The sequence below is a fragment of the Triticum urartu genome, chromosome 3 (assembly GCF_003073215.2).
Source record: "Triticum urartu cultivar G1812 chromosome 3, Tu2.1, whole genome shotgun sequence".
Classification (NCBI taxonomy): Eukaryota; Viridiplantae; Streptophyta; class Magnoliopsida; order Poales; family Poaceae; genus Triticum; species Triticum urartu.
In genome coordinates, this window is record NC_053024.1 from 714,372,272 (window position 1) to 714,389,415 (window position 17,144).

Here is a 17,144-nt window from a genome sequence, read left to right on the forward strand (position 1 = left end):
GATCCATTTATTTAAAACGTTTTATCTCTTAAATCATGCATCCAAATCTTAAACCGCTTTCGCTGTTGGAGTCCTCGCGTCAAGATCTTCAAAACTAGATCCTATGTTGATAGGATTGACGAACTTTTTTTCACAAAAAAACCGGACAAAAAAACTGAACCGGGAGCACGGGATTTTCCTCCTTTGCGAAAGAGGCACGCCCGCGCTTTTGACGAAATCACAACCGTGCCTCTCGCGAAAGCAAAACCGTGACTCTCGCGAAAGGAAAAAAAAAGAGAAAACACGTTTTTTTTCGTTTCCGAGGAGGCACGACCGTGACTCTCGCAAAAGCACAACCGTGCCTCTCGTGGAAGCAAAACCGTGACTCTTGCGAAAGGAATAAAAAACAGAAAACGCGTTATTTTTCCGTTTCCGAGGTACAACCATGACTCTCGCGAAAGCACGACCGTGCTTCTCGCGGAAGCAAAACCGTAACTCTCGTGAAAGGAAAAAAAACAGGAAACATGTTTTTTTTTTCCGTTTCCGAGAGGCACGGCTGTGACTCTCGCGAAACAAAACCGTGCTTCTCGCTGAAGCAAAACCGTGACTCTCACAAAAAAAACCGTATTTTTTGCGCATTTTTTTTCGGAAGACCGGTGGAAAACCAAAATGTCGAAAAAAACAAAAAAAACCCCGCTTAAAAAGCCGAAAACGCGTGCGGAAAAAAATCCGGAGGGAGCGCCCAGAACACGACACATGACGAATGGCTGAGTGCGCCTCAAGTGGCGCTGATCGTTGCGAGGCTCCCGAAGGAGCGCTCGTTAATTAGTTGCTCCCTGAATTTCATCTAAGCGAACGACTCGGGGTTGCTGATGTGTCTCTCATGAGTGCTTTGAGATTAGTGCAGCTAATCCAACGGCCAGAAGGACGTTCGATGGGAAAAGTCTCTGGAGGACCCCAAATAAAATCAAAATCCCTTTTCGACTTCGACCTGGGACGGCCCAAGTCTCGACCGAACCGGCACCTACCAGACGACGCTCGATTCCCCTCGCTCCTAGGGTTAGCAACCGCCCCCGCCGCCGCCGCCGCCGCCCCCGCCCCGGCGCCGCAGATACACACTCCTCTCTTCCCTACTCGACCACATCCATTCGATGTCGCCCAGCCCCAGCCATCGACGACGCGACCCTGACGCCCTCGTCTGCTCCCACCGCCGCCGGACTGCATCCACCCGACTCCCTCCTCTGCCCCCGACGACGCAACCCCACCGGTATCCAAGGTCTCACCAGCGCGGCTAGTCGGAGGTGTGGCGGCGAGCGCGCGGGGATGATGGAGGACGTCGGCTCCGGTGACGCGACAGCGCAAGGCAGCCGATCTCAAGACCCCATGACGCCGCCAGATCTGTCCCCGCCGCCTCCTTTCTCAGGGCCCACTGGACGTTCGAAATCCCCCACGGTATCTTGTTCCTTGACCCTGGATTAATTACCTTACTGTTACCATGCCTGCGCTCCTTTAGATTGGACGGAACGGAATACCTCGCTTCGTAGATGGGCGTATCACTGTTAATCCTGTCCAATCTTCTATATTGGGTAGCAATTTATGTTACTTCTGTTATACTAATTGAGTTAATAATTGTCTCACTGTATATGTATGTAGCCTGTATAATTTTGTAGTGCTAAACTAGGCAGTACATTTGTCTTGAGTGTTAGAGAATGCATAAGTCATGGCGTCATAGGGCTCATGGTGGTCTGTCTAGTAACTTTGGACTGTAAAACGCGTGGAGATTGCTGCCTGTTCGTACGGTACTTTGGCATGGACAGTCAATGTGATCCGCTATTCTGCATTAAATTATATATAATCTACATATGGTAGTATAAGGGGTCGTGTGCATTGCTCCAAATGGATGTGAGCAGGTGGGTTTGCTTGGGATAAGGTCATAAGACTCGCAAGAATGGACGAGCACACTTCAAAGATATCGGTTCCTACCCACTATCACTTCTCTGATCCACTTGTCTTGTTATGCAGCATCTATTTTAGTGCTAGATACATCCGTTTTAGCGACAAGTAATATGGATCGGAGGGAGCAGTCAACATGATTCAACATGTGATTTTTTCTTCTAATGATGCAACTTGAACTCAGCTTACTTCCTATGCGGCTTACTTTCTTTGTCACCTTTGGTCCTTATTGTTTTCTTGTAAATGGCTGGATATATGGATCCAATGTTTTTCCCTTTAGAACTAACTTGCAGAGTAGTATCATAGAAATTCATGAAATTCATATTCTCTTCAGGTGAGAAGTTATGTTATGGAAACTGAAGACTTGTTTGTGCCTGTTTGGGTAAAAAACTACAGTGAGAAAAGAAGGAAGAACTGGGTGCCGTCATCGTCTGATCTCAAACTACTTTCGCTCAATCGTCTTAAACAGCAACAAGCTTGTGAGGATAACCGCAAGGTGACTGTGAAGGATGTAAGTTGGAGGAAGAAGTGGGTGGTGGCGTGGATGGATGTGGTGAGTAGGAAGATGTGTGTGTCATATACAGACATAATCATCATGGTCATGCTTGTCATAGCCGCCATCCCGCATGACGAGGACTACCACGACTTTGCTGACCAACACACACTTTTCCTTGGTAATTAACCTCTGGTTCACGCTCTCTGTCCCATCATCAGTTTGCCTTTTGAAGAGTAGATTCAGCTAAGTTACGCTCCATTCGGAATAAATGATTCTGATTGTCAACACCGAGTACCTGTGCCCTCTGCATATAGAATAAATCATGAACATTGTTTTTCTGTGCAAGGAAAGTCTGGGGTAAAGTTATATGGTTTAATACTCTTGATAATAATGAATAGCGTTTATGCCTTATTTGCAGGGATCCCTAATACGCTGAATGTGATCTCAACGATCCCCCTCTTTTTTGTCGGTCTCGCCGGGCTCATCCTTAACCACTGCAAAAGCTATTTTAGGCTATGGTGCAGACTTAATGCTCATGCTAATTTTGGTTCCTGTTTTAACTCGAATTAAGATTTGAAGCACTCTAATATTTATCCTGCTGGCAGGTCACAGGGGGATCTCTACACACTCTTTGCTTGTGTCAGTGCTGCTGGCTTTGGTTCATGCTATTACCATCTCAACCCAGAAAATGGCACCCTATTTTGGCACAAATTGCCAGTAAGTCTTCCCTAGACCTTCTATGCGGTAGATATAACATTCAGCATCATGTTTGTACATAAAATTGCTTGGAAAAGAAAAAGCGGCATAAATTCACCCTGTTCTTGTTCCTACTTTTGTGACATTTAATATACTGAAGGATGACATATTGGTCTTTTTGTCAAGATGGTGACCACTTTCACATGTTTTGAGGCCATTTTCATTATTGAAAGTTTTGATGATTGGGCAAGAACAAAGTCCCTTGCATCAACAAGCTACTGGTTATGGGCAGCAGGTTAGTGTTGTTTCTGCTCAATATAATGCATGCATTTTCATTCTTTGTGTAGGTTGCTATTTGTGATTCACCTCAATTTACTGGGTCTTTTTATAGTTAGTTTCCTCACAAGACATGAACTTATGGTAGCTCTTATTGAAAGTGCAATCTAATATGACCTAAGTTATACAATCTGATCTTTTTTTCTGTTCAAAATAATTTCAGGACTGTACCTCCTTGCTAGAGTAGAAGAGGTTGCGGACAAACAAATTTATAGGTGGACTCTTCAGATTGTTAGTGGGCATACTCTTGGTCATTTATGTGTTTCGATGGTACCTCTTTTTTTGATTCTCATGTTAGCAGAAAGGTCAAGGCCAGTTGAACTAGAAAGGTATGCATTGATAATTCCATAGACTGCATGATTATCTGTACTTCTAGTTTTTTACGTGTTAAGTGGAATTTGTTTCAACTGCGCACACTAGTTTTTACCAAACTTAATCTGGTGAGCATCTCTCCAACAAATACTTCCCTCCTTCCTTTCTGAATCTTTGTGGTTCATCATTCAATGTAGTTTTGGTAACAATTTCACCACATTAAGGTGGGATTTGCTCGTGCAACATGGTTTTTTGTTTGTGTGGTGAAGGGCATGTGCTTCGAGATGGGGAGTGTGACATCCATGATCCACACAATATATTTGAAGCATTTATTGGATATATATTTATTTAACAATCATCGAAAAAATTGTTAACGCCACTGTCTTGCATAATTTTACAACAACAACAAAGCCTTTAGCACCAAACAAGTTGGGGTAGGCTAGAGCTGAAACCCATAAGATCTCGCAACCAAGTCATGGTTCTGGCACATGGATAGCAAGCTTCCACGCATCCCTATCTATGGCTAGTTCTTTGGTGATTCATTTTCTTTTGGGTTTCATCTCCATAAGAGTGGCTGAGTTTTGACGTTGGCTCGCCAAGTCTCACAACCCTCCTCCTTTACCCGTGCTTGGGACCGGCCACTGTCTTATAAGTTTGCCATGCATTTTTCATTGCGGTTTCGACTATGCAATGTTTCATTGCTTTCATTTGCTTATACGTTTTGTCCATCACCAGAGTTTCCATTGGTCTGTAATTATATTGTAATTGTTATGCTGACCAAGCTGTTCTAATAATACTCTTATGTATCAACTATTCAACCATATGCAGTACATGTTTTATGTCCTGTAGGGTACAAGTGAAGAGTATAATTTTGATTATTGCATGATCTGACAATTTTCTTCATTTCAGACGCATGGTTCCAGTGGATCATCAACTAAATCTTACTTCCATGGTCTGCTTATTGGTGCCCAAGATGATCTGCCTCTGGGTGCCCATGATACAGGTATGATAATCTGTCGATCCATGTCTGAACAAATAAGGGTCGCCCCACATCTTGACCATGTCGCCACTTTGATCAGAGGCCCAACATTGTACTCATCTTCACTAACCTCCCACGACAATTGATGCATTTCATGCCATATTATGTGTATTATATTACTCCCTCTGATCCATAGTAAGTGTCACAGCTTTGAACTAAGACTGAACTAACCTTAATACACTGATAACTTTACTTCCATGTGTCTTCTACATCTACTATGCCTTCTCCATGGTTTATAGTTTACTAAGATGTGGCTCTCTAGCATACGTGTCATTCTTGCTTTGATATTTAATTTTTTTCCATAATCTAATTGACTTCTTTCCCACTCATGCAAACTAGGATGTGTTTTTTCACGCGTGACTTAGGGCTAGTTCTTTTGGGGCTTATGGGTGGCTGCCAAAATAAGCTGCCCCCTACCCAGCTTACTGACCATGTTGTTGCTTTGAATCAGGTTAGTGTCACCATTTGCGAAATCGGCATTCTGATGATGGAGTTTGGTGCTCGTTCTGTTAATCAGGCAAAGATCTCTGACGATCAAGCAACGTTAGAAACCCCAATTCGTGCTTGGGAAACTCTGTCACGAATTCATGGCCTTTGGGGGATGGACATTTACAAGAATAAGGTGCTTCAGTTTTTACAGAGTGAGCGGTCGGATGAGTCCTTTCTTGGACTATGGGGCCCGCCGGGTGTTGGCAAGACGCGACTTCTTTCACTCATTGCTGCTAGCTATGCCGATTCATTCCGTCACATCTTATTTCTTGATGGTGGCAGCAGCGTGATAGTTATGCAACATCATCTTGCTTCTTTCTTGAAATTGGATTGGGAGACGATGTCGGCGTTAGAGGAGCATTGCCGAGCTAAGATCATCACTGACATTCTAGTGCAAGACAGTTTTTTGCTTCTATTAGACAACCTTTATGATGGACCCTACCCAGACTTGGTAGCTGTTGGTTTGCCGATGCCTCTTGGGTGTCATCAAAAGGTTGTTCTTACATCAAGGAGACAGAGGGTGTGTATATTGATGGAATGCACGATATCAAATATTGTGCAGATGAAGTGCCTCGGGGACGAAGATGCTTGGAGACTTTTCAAGTACCATGCGGGAGTTGAAATCACAGAAGCTGATGCTGAAATTTACGATTATGCAAAACAGGTGTATTTCTGTAGAATACTTTATAGCTATACTTTTAATAATTGTTGGTGCACTAATTTGTAACTTACTTGGTACTAGATGGTCCGGGCATGTGGTGGGTTGCCTAGAGGCATATGTGCCCTTGGCAAAGGCGTTGCCCGAGTGACTTTTGGTGGTAAGGATCTATTTGCTTGGCAGTTCGCGTACAGGAAAACCATGGGAAGAATTCGACATCCCGAGCAAATGCCAGAAATAGCGTATGTTCTGGTCTAGGTAAGTGAAAACTGTGAAGTTGTGATAGTAGTACATGCGCAAGTGCTCAAGAACCCCTGGCAAAAAAAAAGTGTATTTCTGAAGGGAAAAGCACTTGGTAAGTAGTTCTCATTGCAAGGCTTGAATAAATTCCAAATGGATGCCTTCATCTTGGTGAAGTAATCTTCCCTTCCTGTAAATCAATCCAGAGTTTGTTTAGCATTAGAGTTCAGGAAACCATTGGGATTCATGCCCCTGACAGTTCTTCATAAGCATTTTTTCATTTCCTGCTCAAACTCAAAGTTGGTCTCACCTGGGTATCGTGTCCAATGGATAAACTTGCATGGGGGATTTCCTTTTTAGAGCTTCAGGAGTTGCATTTGGTATCAGCTTTTTTTTTTGTTGATATATTCTTCTTGAGGACAATCCAAGCCATTAGATGTGAAACACTGAGAACACATAACTGAATAATCTGTGCTAGGTATAGCTGTAACTGTAGCTGCACCAGTATTGCCAGGATATGACTCTAAGTCTTGCATCTGAGTCCAGCGGATAGACTTTGATGGAAGATTTGCTCGCACAAGTTGTAGTATTAGGCGGCACATTTTATATGGCTGAGTGTAAAATGGAGTAGATATAGCACAAGCCTTGGGATTTGTGTGACATTTGCACAGCAATCAAAGAGGAATCAAGTGCATGTAATTACTATTTACTCCCTTTTTAAACTAATATAAGATCTTTTAGATCACTAGAGTAGTGGTCTTAAAAAGATCTTATAGTATTATCAGTTTACACTTGATAGGCCTAGCCTCTGCTTTAGCTTTGCAGTTGATTTCACTCTGGTAGTGCACATTTTCCCCAATGTCTCTTTTATGCCTGCTCATGTGAAGGACCGCCGCTCTGGTTTCAGGCACTTGTGCGTGGCTCGTAGTAGATGTGGAGATATAGCGGCAGTAGGAGTTGAATAGTCCAAATGGCGGCAGTTTGATGCTTACTTGTGAATATGGTGTGATATGTTTGATGATAATACTTTCTAGTATGTGTTTTCTTGACTTGTCAGTCTTCTGATGCGTAAACACAGAGCAGAACACCTTCATGCTCCAATGGAATGCAAGAGAAGAACGGACTTGTTGTGGATGCTAAATTCTGTGCCTGTTTGTTTTGCTGTCTCATTCTGTCATTCGTCTCAGAACTTTTGCGTGAGCACCTTTTTGAAATTATATTATACTCCCTCTTTAGTGATATAAACGCTTTTATATTAGTTTATGGAGGGAGTAATTCCTAAATACTAGGAAATGCAGCTGTGCTTTTGTGTCGTTTCGAGCGCACGCACTACCAACAAAGTCGCCCACCTCATGTTCCTTATCCACCCATCCCGACTTTGCTACATCAACGGACAATCACGGGGCTTGGCGCCCACCCTCACCAGTAAAAATCAGGGGGGCCTGATCAATTAGGAGGAGAGGGATATTTAAGCCCTGTTTGGTTCATAAGTCCTAAGACTTTTTTTAGTCCTAACTTATAAGTTCCAAGTCCCTAAAAAGTCACTACATGTTTGGTTTCCAAGACTTATAAGTCTCTATAAGACCATATTACAACTATAAGTCCCTCCTTGAGAGTCTTATTTCATAAGTTCCAAATGCCCACTTTAAGTCCTTATAAGTCCTTTTTGTTTGGTTTAGATGCACTTATAGGGACTTATTTAAGTCCCTAGACCAATAAGTCCCAAAAACAAACACCCTCTTAGCCTAAATAGAAAAGGATCCGTAAACTAAGAGACAATCGCTAGGTGGGAAGCATTTTTTGGGTGCACTCGATGGCAAGTGCAATCGTTGCTCGCTGCAAGTAGCTACCCTCTATGGGCTTTAGAGCAACTCCAATGCGGCGATCTATTTTGTTCGCGGGCGTCTATTTGAGTTGGTATATACACAAAAATCGGTCCAACGTGCCGATTCAAACGGACGCGCGTCAGCTTTTTATCCGTGGGAGACCTATTCCCGGTTCATTTTTACGCCGGATTTGCGTCGGCGCGGATACGAGACGGACGCGCGCGCGCACTTGGCTTCTCCTCCCCCAGGGCCCGCTGGTCGGTGGCACATTGGCCTCTCCCCATCCAACAGCAAACCCTTGCCCACCTCCTTCGCCGCCGCCCATTTTTTTCGATGACTCCGCCAGCTGCCGGTGCCGCAACATCCACTCTGCAACGCCGCCACCTTCCACGGCGCCCGCCACCGCCGTCTTGCCGCCAGGGAACCGACAGCTTCCCACACCCGCTCCCCCCGGACATAGCCGCGACCAAGAAGCCACCTCGCCGCCCCGGCCAGATCCTCACCGGCACGCTCATCGGACGCCGGCACGCTCGTCGGACGCTGGCAGGGCAGCTAGCTGGTCCGTGCGCGCCGCGACTCCCTTCGTCGGCCGTCTCCTTCGTCGACGCCTGCAAGCTGTTCGACAGTTTACCAAGATACAAAATGGAATCCGTCGACGAGTTCTTTCTTCACAATTTCCTTTGCAACTCCGACGATTTGTCGTCCGATGATGAGGAGGAGATATTGGCTGCCGTGTTGGTCCATCACCACCTCAATAGCCAGCAACCGTTGTTCCGTGGCTCCATTCCGGGCCACCTTCCGGCGTTGAATCGCAACCGAGAGAGCGGGCGTTTCCTTCTTTGGAAGGACTACTTTGATACAACAAATATGTTGTTCAAACATCAGAAATTCCGTCGCCGTTTCCGTATGAGTAGGCATCTTTTCAATCGTATTAGAGAGGGGGTGATCGGCTATGATGACTATTTCGAATGCAAAGACGATGCCTTTGGAAAGATTGGTTTCTCCTCTTATTAGAAATGCACTGCCGCCATCCAAATGCTTGCATACGGAGTGCCCGGTGATCTCATTGACGAGTACGTCCGTATGAGCGAGTCTACATGCCTAGACTCCCTGTATAAGTCCTGTAAGGCTGTTATTGCTGTGTTTGGCCCTGAGTACTTGAGAGAGCCGACTCCTGAAGATACAACCCATTTGTTGGCGATGAATCCCAGCAGGGGCTTTCCAGGGATGCTTGGCAGCATAGAATGCATGCACTGGGAGTGGAAGAACTGCCCTTCTTCTTGGCAAGGGCAATATAAGGGCCATGTCAGGGCTTGCACTGTCATACTAGAGGCCGTGGCGTCTCAAGATCTCTGGATCTGGCACTCTTTCTTTGGCATGGCCAGATCACACAATGATATCAACGTACTTCAGCGCTCGCTGGTGTTTGCTAGGCTTACCGAAGGCAACAGCCCATCGGTGAACTTTACTATCAACGGCCTTACGGCCACAACTACTACAAAGGATACTACCTGGGTGACGGTATCTATCCTCAGTGGATCATTATTGTGAAGACAATCCCCAACCCAGCCGGAGAGAAGAGGAAAAGATTTGCCCAAGAGCAAGAGAGTGCTAGGAAGGACATTGAGCGTGCCTTTGGTGTTTTGCAATCTCGATGGGGAATCATTCGGTATCCTGCTAATACTTGGAACACGCAGAAACTGTGAGAGGTGATGACTGCTTGTATGATCATGCACAATATGATCGTAGAAGATGAGTGCCCGGAACGTATGTACGATCAAGAGTTTCAGTTCAAGGTGAGAATGTTGTGCATGAGCATGGAGGAGCGGCAACGTTTGAACAGTTCATCCAATTTCATCATGACATGCGTGATTGGGAAACTCGCGTGCAACTGCAAAATAATTTGGTTGAGCATATGTGGGCTCATGTTGGCAACCAATAGATGTATCTTCTTTATTCGGTTTGTAAAACTATGTTAGACATTTTTACTTTTATTCGGCTTGTAAAACTATGTTATTTTATTCGGTTGAAACTATGTTATTTGACTATATGTTTGAATGCAAAAGTTGTGTGAAACAATGCAAAAATGAGCTATTTATTAAAATAGAGTGGCTAGCCGGCCACGCCGGCACATATGGGTCGGCGCGTTGGGCGCACTGGCGACCCAATAAAACAGGACGGACGCCGGGCGGGCAGCCGACCCAAACGGACAAAAACATCGTCCGTTGGAGTTGCTCTTAGGTAGAGGAATTGCTGGGCGGGCGCTCCAAAAGGATTCAAAAATCAAAAGTTAATGTCTACAGTGCCGTCTCTTCACACATGGACCGGGAGGGAAAGTGAATGTCTGCACTGTGCTGTCCGTGCCGGCTTGGTTGGATAGCATATCATCTACTATATCGAAAATTCAATGTGGGTCGTACTACCATATAGTAGCATTATCGGAGACGTTGGTCCACCTAGGAATCAGTGTGCACAGTTGTATTGCATGTTGTATTGCCTTTCCTCACATCAATATTAAACAGTGCCGGTGCTTCTTGTCCGTTGTTCATTACTGCTGTGGCCCAGTGGTCTTCTACGGTCTTGCCGTTCCTAATCTTTTCTGGACCGGAGTCCTGTCGCACATGGTCTGCTCAACCCTAGGCACGAGTCGTTCTGCCCAACGAAATTCATCCCTGTTCTCACATACAGCTGCACAGGCAGTTGTCCTTCCGCATTCCTCTCCCCCTCGCACTGTTCCTTTTTAGCGCACCGCGGCAATGGCGGCCTCTTCCTCCTCCACTCCCAAGCCGTGAACATGGATCTTCTTCCCTTAATCCTATGACCTCGATGCGACAGGCAAGTGTTTAGCCAAATATCCACCGGTGGGAAAATACCCAGCAATCAGTACAAGTGTATCCTCTGCAGTGTAAGATCTTGAATCCAATCCTGGATCTGGGCTGCTACAAATGATACGGGCTCATTCCGTTCTTTCTCGTTCTTGCAGTCTGGGCAATGCTCCATGAACTCAGGGTGGCCCTTTGTACGACGCAGGTGCTGACAGAGTAGAAGAGGTGGAGAAGAATGTGATGTACAGAGCAATGCACAATCGAGCGGAGCGCAGGCTCGTCGACCTGTCCCGCAGCTGCTGAGACATCCACATCGTCGTCTCGTGACCGGGACACTAGTGAGAGAGGCCCAGAAAATTATTTGCAAGATATATGTATTATTTGCTGCATTGATAAGATCTTTTGGGTTTTGTTTTAATGGAGTACTGATCAGCTTGTGCTGGAAAACGGTGTACTGAAATTGTTTACTGGAAAGGTTTCAGTTAGGACTTGGCAATTCTTTGAACTTTTGTACTTGCATTGTGGCTGTTGGATTGGATTAATCTGTCTGTGTAGCCTGATGCTTAGTTGTTTACATATTCCCAGTCTTGGAACTTGAAAACTCAAGTCAGTTCAGTCATATAAGTTCAGCTTCACATAGAAGATACATATTACTATATTATTTAGGCAATTGTAATTCAGAAAGAAAATTCATGTTGTATCCCGCAAACACTACAGAGAAATTAGTTTCTGCATGCACATTACATTGCTTTCAGGTTTTGTAAAACTATCTTCTTGATTGCAAAACTAGAGGCACGACATTGTGCCTGCTGGATTTATGGGTAGACGCTAGAAGGTTGTCTGAAGCTAGTTGGTGTTTGGTTTTTAATTCAGACAATTCAGTTTTTCAATTTAATACTATATGTTGCTAGTAGAAGACTTTACAACTTCAGAAGCCCAAATCACTTCAACCTGCTCATTTAAACTTCACAGAGAAGATACCAATTTCTACTATTTACCCTACTGTAATTGTTTTGATTAATGCGTGGACAAAATTCAGGCTGTATCCCACAACACTATATGAAAGCTAGCTTTTTCAATGCATTACATTGTTTTGCGTTTTTGGACTTCAGCTTTCTTCTTGATATTTTCATTAACCTGTTGCAGTACCTGTGACATGATGTATGTCTAGGTGCTTCGATGTTTTTGCTAATTCAGCCCATGCGGAGGTGCGGTACGCTATGTCGATACAGTGTAGAGAAAGACCAGAGCAGGACTCCTGATTGTCGCTTCACGGTTCGCTTGTTGTTGCCTTGGCTATGTGAATCCCAATTTTTTTGCACTAAGATAGGGGTTCTGGAAAACCCAGTAGTTCTTCTATTTCTGCTAGCTAAACTTGCTCCATTCTCCTGACAGCAGGAAATCTATTTTGGGCTGGTCTCGCTGTTCTAAAATACAGAAACTGCTTGAACAAAAATGCAGTTAATGTGTTTGGGCTCCTATTCTGTTGCCAGCTGCGTTTACCTTAGATTAAGCATCGTACACATATGCGATTATTGTTTTGCAGTGAGTAGAGGAATAGAGTTTAGCTGTGACACTTAAATTTTCAGTCCTATCCTATAGCAGAGAATGAATTTGTGTTTCGACAGAACTCTCAACATGCTGCACTTTCCTGCGCGCCGGGTGACGTTTGGGAAACTGAATAGTATGAGCGTTGAACTGATGTACGAAATGCAGCTATAATGGTGAAAAATTACCACCAATTCTCATGTTGATTTACTGAATTTTCATGTGTTGTACATATATCCAGTTCAATATAATTGTTCTATGTTTGCAATTCTAAACGAGCCTTACTGTTTGCTCTTTGCTCCAGGAAAGTGCTGACCAGGTACTTGCATATGTAGTTCATTCCTTGCATCATTTTGAACGACAGCAATGCTAAATCTACTAAGCTATAGCACCAGACTACAGAAAACGGTAAATTTGTCACTGTCTTCAGCTGCACACGGTTTCAGTTCAGCACTTTCAGAGGAAGTACATTTAATCACCCGGGGCACTCGTGGATCTGGCTTAATAGTAGACTCCCCGGACTCCGTCGTCACGCTGTACATGCTGTCTCTGTCGTCCGAGGCGGCGGCCCCACTACAGTGCGCTGCCATGGACTATTCCCACAGGCTAGTTCAGTGCGCCACAGACTATTCTCGCCGCCACTACATTGCTGATCCTCGGCTACAAACCCGCAATTGTGAACGGATGAGCAAAGACGCCGGGACTCTGTGCGGTCGTGTGTAGACAGAGGAAAAATTCTGGGCCACGGTACATGGCGGATGCAGGTCCTGTACCAGCGGTCCATCCGTCAAACTGCACCATCCCGCCCCTTGGGACCTCCAGTACATACGATCTACCCTGGTCCAAAGACGCTCTAGTGTGCAGCCATCTCCAGTATACTAGAATATCTGGCGCTCGCACATACTCAATTCAATGCCCTGCCTACCTACCAATCTGGTCCTTTGGACGGTACAGATAATGAGACTATATGCCGGTATGACCCATATCGTTGAATTCCTACTATATCTAATAGTTAGTCTCCACTACTAAAAATTCTCTTGGTTCTCCTTAAGCCACATCAACTAAATTAGTTTAGCAGTTGGATACACTTGATCGGACTACATTAGCCATTGGATCTACCTATTAAGAGCCACCAACGCATGCATGCAGTGCGTATAGTAAATGATGCGTAGAGAGTGTTTTAATCAATTAAAACTGATGCATGCATGCATCTCATTCTCCAGTACTAGCACTATGAAAGAAAGTGCCGCATGCATGCATATTTGTTTTGTTTTCATCTAATTCTGCACTTATACATAGAGATGTAAATTTATTTATTCATTTTTAAAATATTGATGAACAAATTATCCTTCTAGGAGAAATTGTAAAGCCATTAGCTTGGTTGATTAGTTCAGATCACTTTTTATTTCATACAAACTCCCCCAGCAACGCGCGGGGCATTCTTCTAGTTAATACAACACAGTTGTGAGCATGATTTTTACTATATCTAAATAGATAGCCCTCACTACTAGGAATTCTCTTTTCTTCTCCTTGAGCCATATCACCTAAATTAGTTTAGCCGTTGGATATACTTGATCGGACTACATTAGCCATTGGATCTACCTATTAAGAGCCACCAACGCATGCATGCAGTGCGTATAGTAAATGATGCGTAGAGAGTGTTTTAATCAATTAAAAACTGATGCATGCATGCGTCTCATTCTCCAGTACTAGCACTATGAAAGAAAGTGACGCATGCATGCATATTTGTTTTGTTTTCATCCAATTCTGCACTTATACATAGAGATGTAAATTTATTTATTCATTTTTAAAATATTGATGAACAAATTATCCTTCTAGGAGAAATTGTAAAGCCATTAGCTTGGTTGATTAGTTCAGATCACTTTTTATTTCATACAAACTCCCCCAGCAACGCGCGGGGCATTCTTCTAGTTAATACAACACAGTTGTGAGCATGATTTTTACTATATCTAAATAGATAGCCCTCACTACTAGGAATTCTCTTTTCTTCTCCTTGAGCCATATCACCTAAATTAGTTTAGCCGTTGGATATACTTGAGCGGACTACATTAGCCATTGGATCTACCTATTAAGAGCCACCAACGCATGCATGCAGTGCGTATAGTAAATGATGCGTAGAGAGTGTTTTAATCAATTAAAAACTCATGCATGCATGCGTCTCATTCTCCAGTACTAGCACTATGAAAGAAAGTGCCGCATGCATGCATATTTGTTTTGTTTTCATCTAATTCTGCACTTATACATAGAGATGTAAATTTATTTATTCATTTTTAAAATATTGATGAACAAATTATCCTTCTAGGAGAAATTGTAAAGCCATTAGCTTGGTTGATTAGTTCAGATCACTTTTTATTTCATACAAACTCCCCCAGCAACGCGCGGGGCATTCTTCTAGTTAATACAACACAGTTGTGAGCATGATTTTTACTATATCTAAATAGATAGCCCTCACTACTAGGAATTCTCTTTTCTTCTCCTTGAGCCATATCACCTAAATTAGTTTAGCCGTTGGATATACTTGATCGGACTACATTAGCCATTGGATCTACCTATTAAGAGCCACCAACGCATGCATGCAGTGCGTATAGTAAATGATGCGTAGAGAGTGTTTTAATCAATTAAAAACTGATGCATGCATGCGTCTCATTCTCCAGTACTAGCAATATGAAAGAAAGTGACGCATGCATGCATATTTGTTTTGTTTTCATCCAATTCTGCACTTATACATAGAGATGTAAATTTATTTATTCATTTTTAAAATATTGATGAACAAATTATCCTTCTAGGAGAAATTGTAAAGCCATTAGCTTGGTTGATTAGTTCAGATCACTTTTTATTTCATACAAAATCCCCCAGCAACACGTGGGGCATTCTTCTAGTTATTACAACACAGTTGTGAGCATGATTTTTACTATATCTAAATAGATAGCCCTCACTACTAGGAATTCTCTTTTCTTCTCCTTGAGCCATATCACCTAAATTAGTTTAGCCGTTGGATACACTTGATCGGACTACATTAGCCATTGGATCTACCTATTAAGAGCCACCAACGCATGCATGCAGTGCGTATAGTAAATGATGCGTAGAGAGTGTTTTAATCAATTAAAAACTGATGCATGCATGCGTCTCATTCTCCAGTACTAGCACTATGAAAGAAAGTGACGCATGCATGCATATTTGTTTTGTTTTCATCCAATTCCGCACTTATACATAGTTAGTCTCCACTACTAAAAATTCTCTTGCTTCTCCTTAAGCCACATCAACTAAATTAGTTTAGCAGTTGGATACACTTGATCGGACTACATTAGCCATTGGATCTACCTATTAAGAGCCACCAACGCATGCATGCAGTGCGTATAGTAAATGATGCGTAGAGAGTGTTTTAATCAATTAAAAACTCATGCATGCATGCGTCTCATTCTCCAGTACTAGCACTATGAAAGAAAGTGATGCATGCATGCATATTTGTTTTGTTTTCATCCAATTCTGCACTTATACATAGAGATGTAAATTTATTTATTCATTTTTAAAATATTGATGAACAAATTATCCTTCTAGGAGAAATTGTAAAGCCATTAGCTTGGTTGATTAGTTCAGATCACTTTTTATTTCATACAAACTCCCCCAGCAACGCGCGGGGCATTCTTCTAATTAATACAACACAGTTGTGAGCATGATTTTTACTATATCTAAATAGATAGCCCTCACTACTAGGAATTCTCTTTTCTTCTCCTTGAGCCATATCACCTAAATTAGTTTCGCCGTTGGATATACTTGATCGGACTACATTAGCCATTGGATCTACCTATTAAGAGCCACCAACGCATGCATGCAGTGCGTATAGTAAATGATGGGTAGAGAGTGTTTTAATCAATTAAAAACTGATGCATGCATGCGTCTCATTCTCCAGTACTAGCACTATGAAAGAAAGTGACGCATGCATGCATATTTGTTTTGTTTTCATCCAATTCTGCACTTATACATAGAGATGTAAATTTATTTATTCATTTTTAAAATATTGATGAACAAATTATCCTTCTAGGAGAAATTGTAAAGCCATTAGCTTGGTTGATTAGTTCAGATCACTTTTTATTTCATACAAAATCCCCCAGCAACACGTGGGGCATTCTTCTAGTTATTACAACACAGTTGTGAGCATGATTTTTACTATATCTAAATAGATAGCCCTCACTACTAGGAATTCTCTTTTCTTCTCCTTGAGCCATATCACCTAAATTAGTTTAGCCGTTGGATATACTTGAGCGGACTACATTAGCCATTGGATCTACCTATTAAGAGCCACCAACGCATGCATGCAGTGCGTATAGTAAATGATGCGTAGAGAGTGTTTTAATCAATTAAAAACTGATGCATGCATGCGTCTCATTCTCCAGTACTAGCACTATGAAAGAAAGTGACGCATGCATGCATATTTGTTTTGTTTTCATCCAATTCCGCACTTATACATAGTTAGTCTCCACTACTAAAAATTCTCTTGCTTCTCCTTAAGCCACATCAACTAAATTAGTTTAGCAGTTGGATACACTTGATCGGACTACATTAGCCATTGGATCTACCTATTAAGAGCCACCAACGCATGCATGCAGTGCGTATAGTAAATGATGCGTAGAGAGTGTTTTAATCAATTAAAAACTCATGCATGCATGCGTCTCATTCTCCAGTACTAGCACTATGAAAGAAAGTGATGCATGCATGCATATTTGTT

At 42.9% G+C, this 17,144-nt stretch overlaps 1 protein-coding gene across 3 annotated transcripts; it reads left to right on the top strand.

Annotated features, from left to right (window-relative positions):
- The first annotated feature begins 978 nt into the window (after positions 1 to 978).
- On the top strand, positions 979 to 11,334 carry LOC125546138. Of its 3 annotated transcripts, none has more exons than XR_007300442.1 (11): positions 979 to 1,431; positions 2,267 to 2,606; positions 2,847 to 2,946; positions 3,034 to 3,145; positions 3,311 to 3,419; positions 3,624 to 3,789; positions 4,682 to 4,775; positions 5,263 to 5,964; positions 6,043 to 6,216; positions 7,106 to 10,929; positions 11,008 to 11,334. XR_007300442.1 is itself a non-coding variant. In XM_048710297.1 (9 exons), exons 1-9 carry the CDS (start codon positions 1,303 to 1,305, stop codon positions 6,214 to 6,216), a joined length of 1,926 nt encoding a protein of 641 aa, XP_048566254.1. In that variant the 5' UTR covers positions 979 to 1,302; the 3' UTR covers positions 6,217 to 6,491. The 3 variants fall into 3 exon arrangements, 1 of the variants encoding a protein (XP_048566254.1); XR_007300443.1 differs by having other exon boundaries at positions 11,055 to 11,334; XM_048710297.1 differs by lacking the exons at positions 7,106 to 10,929; positions 11,008 to 11,334 and having other exon boundaries at positions 6,043 to 6,491.
- Positions 11,335 to 17,144: the final 5,810 nt, after the last annotated feature.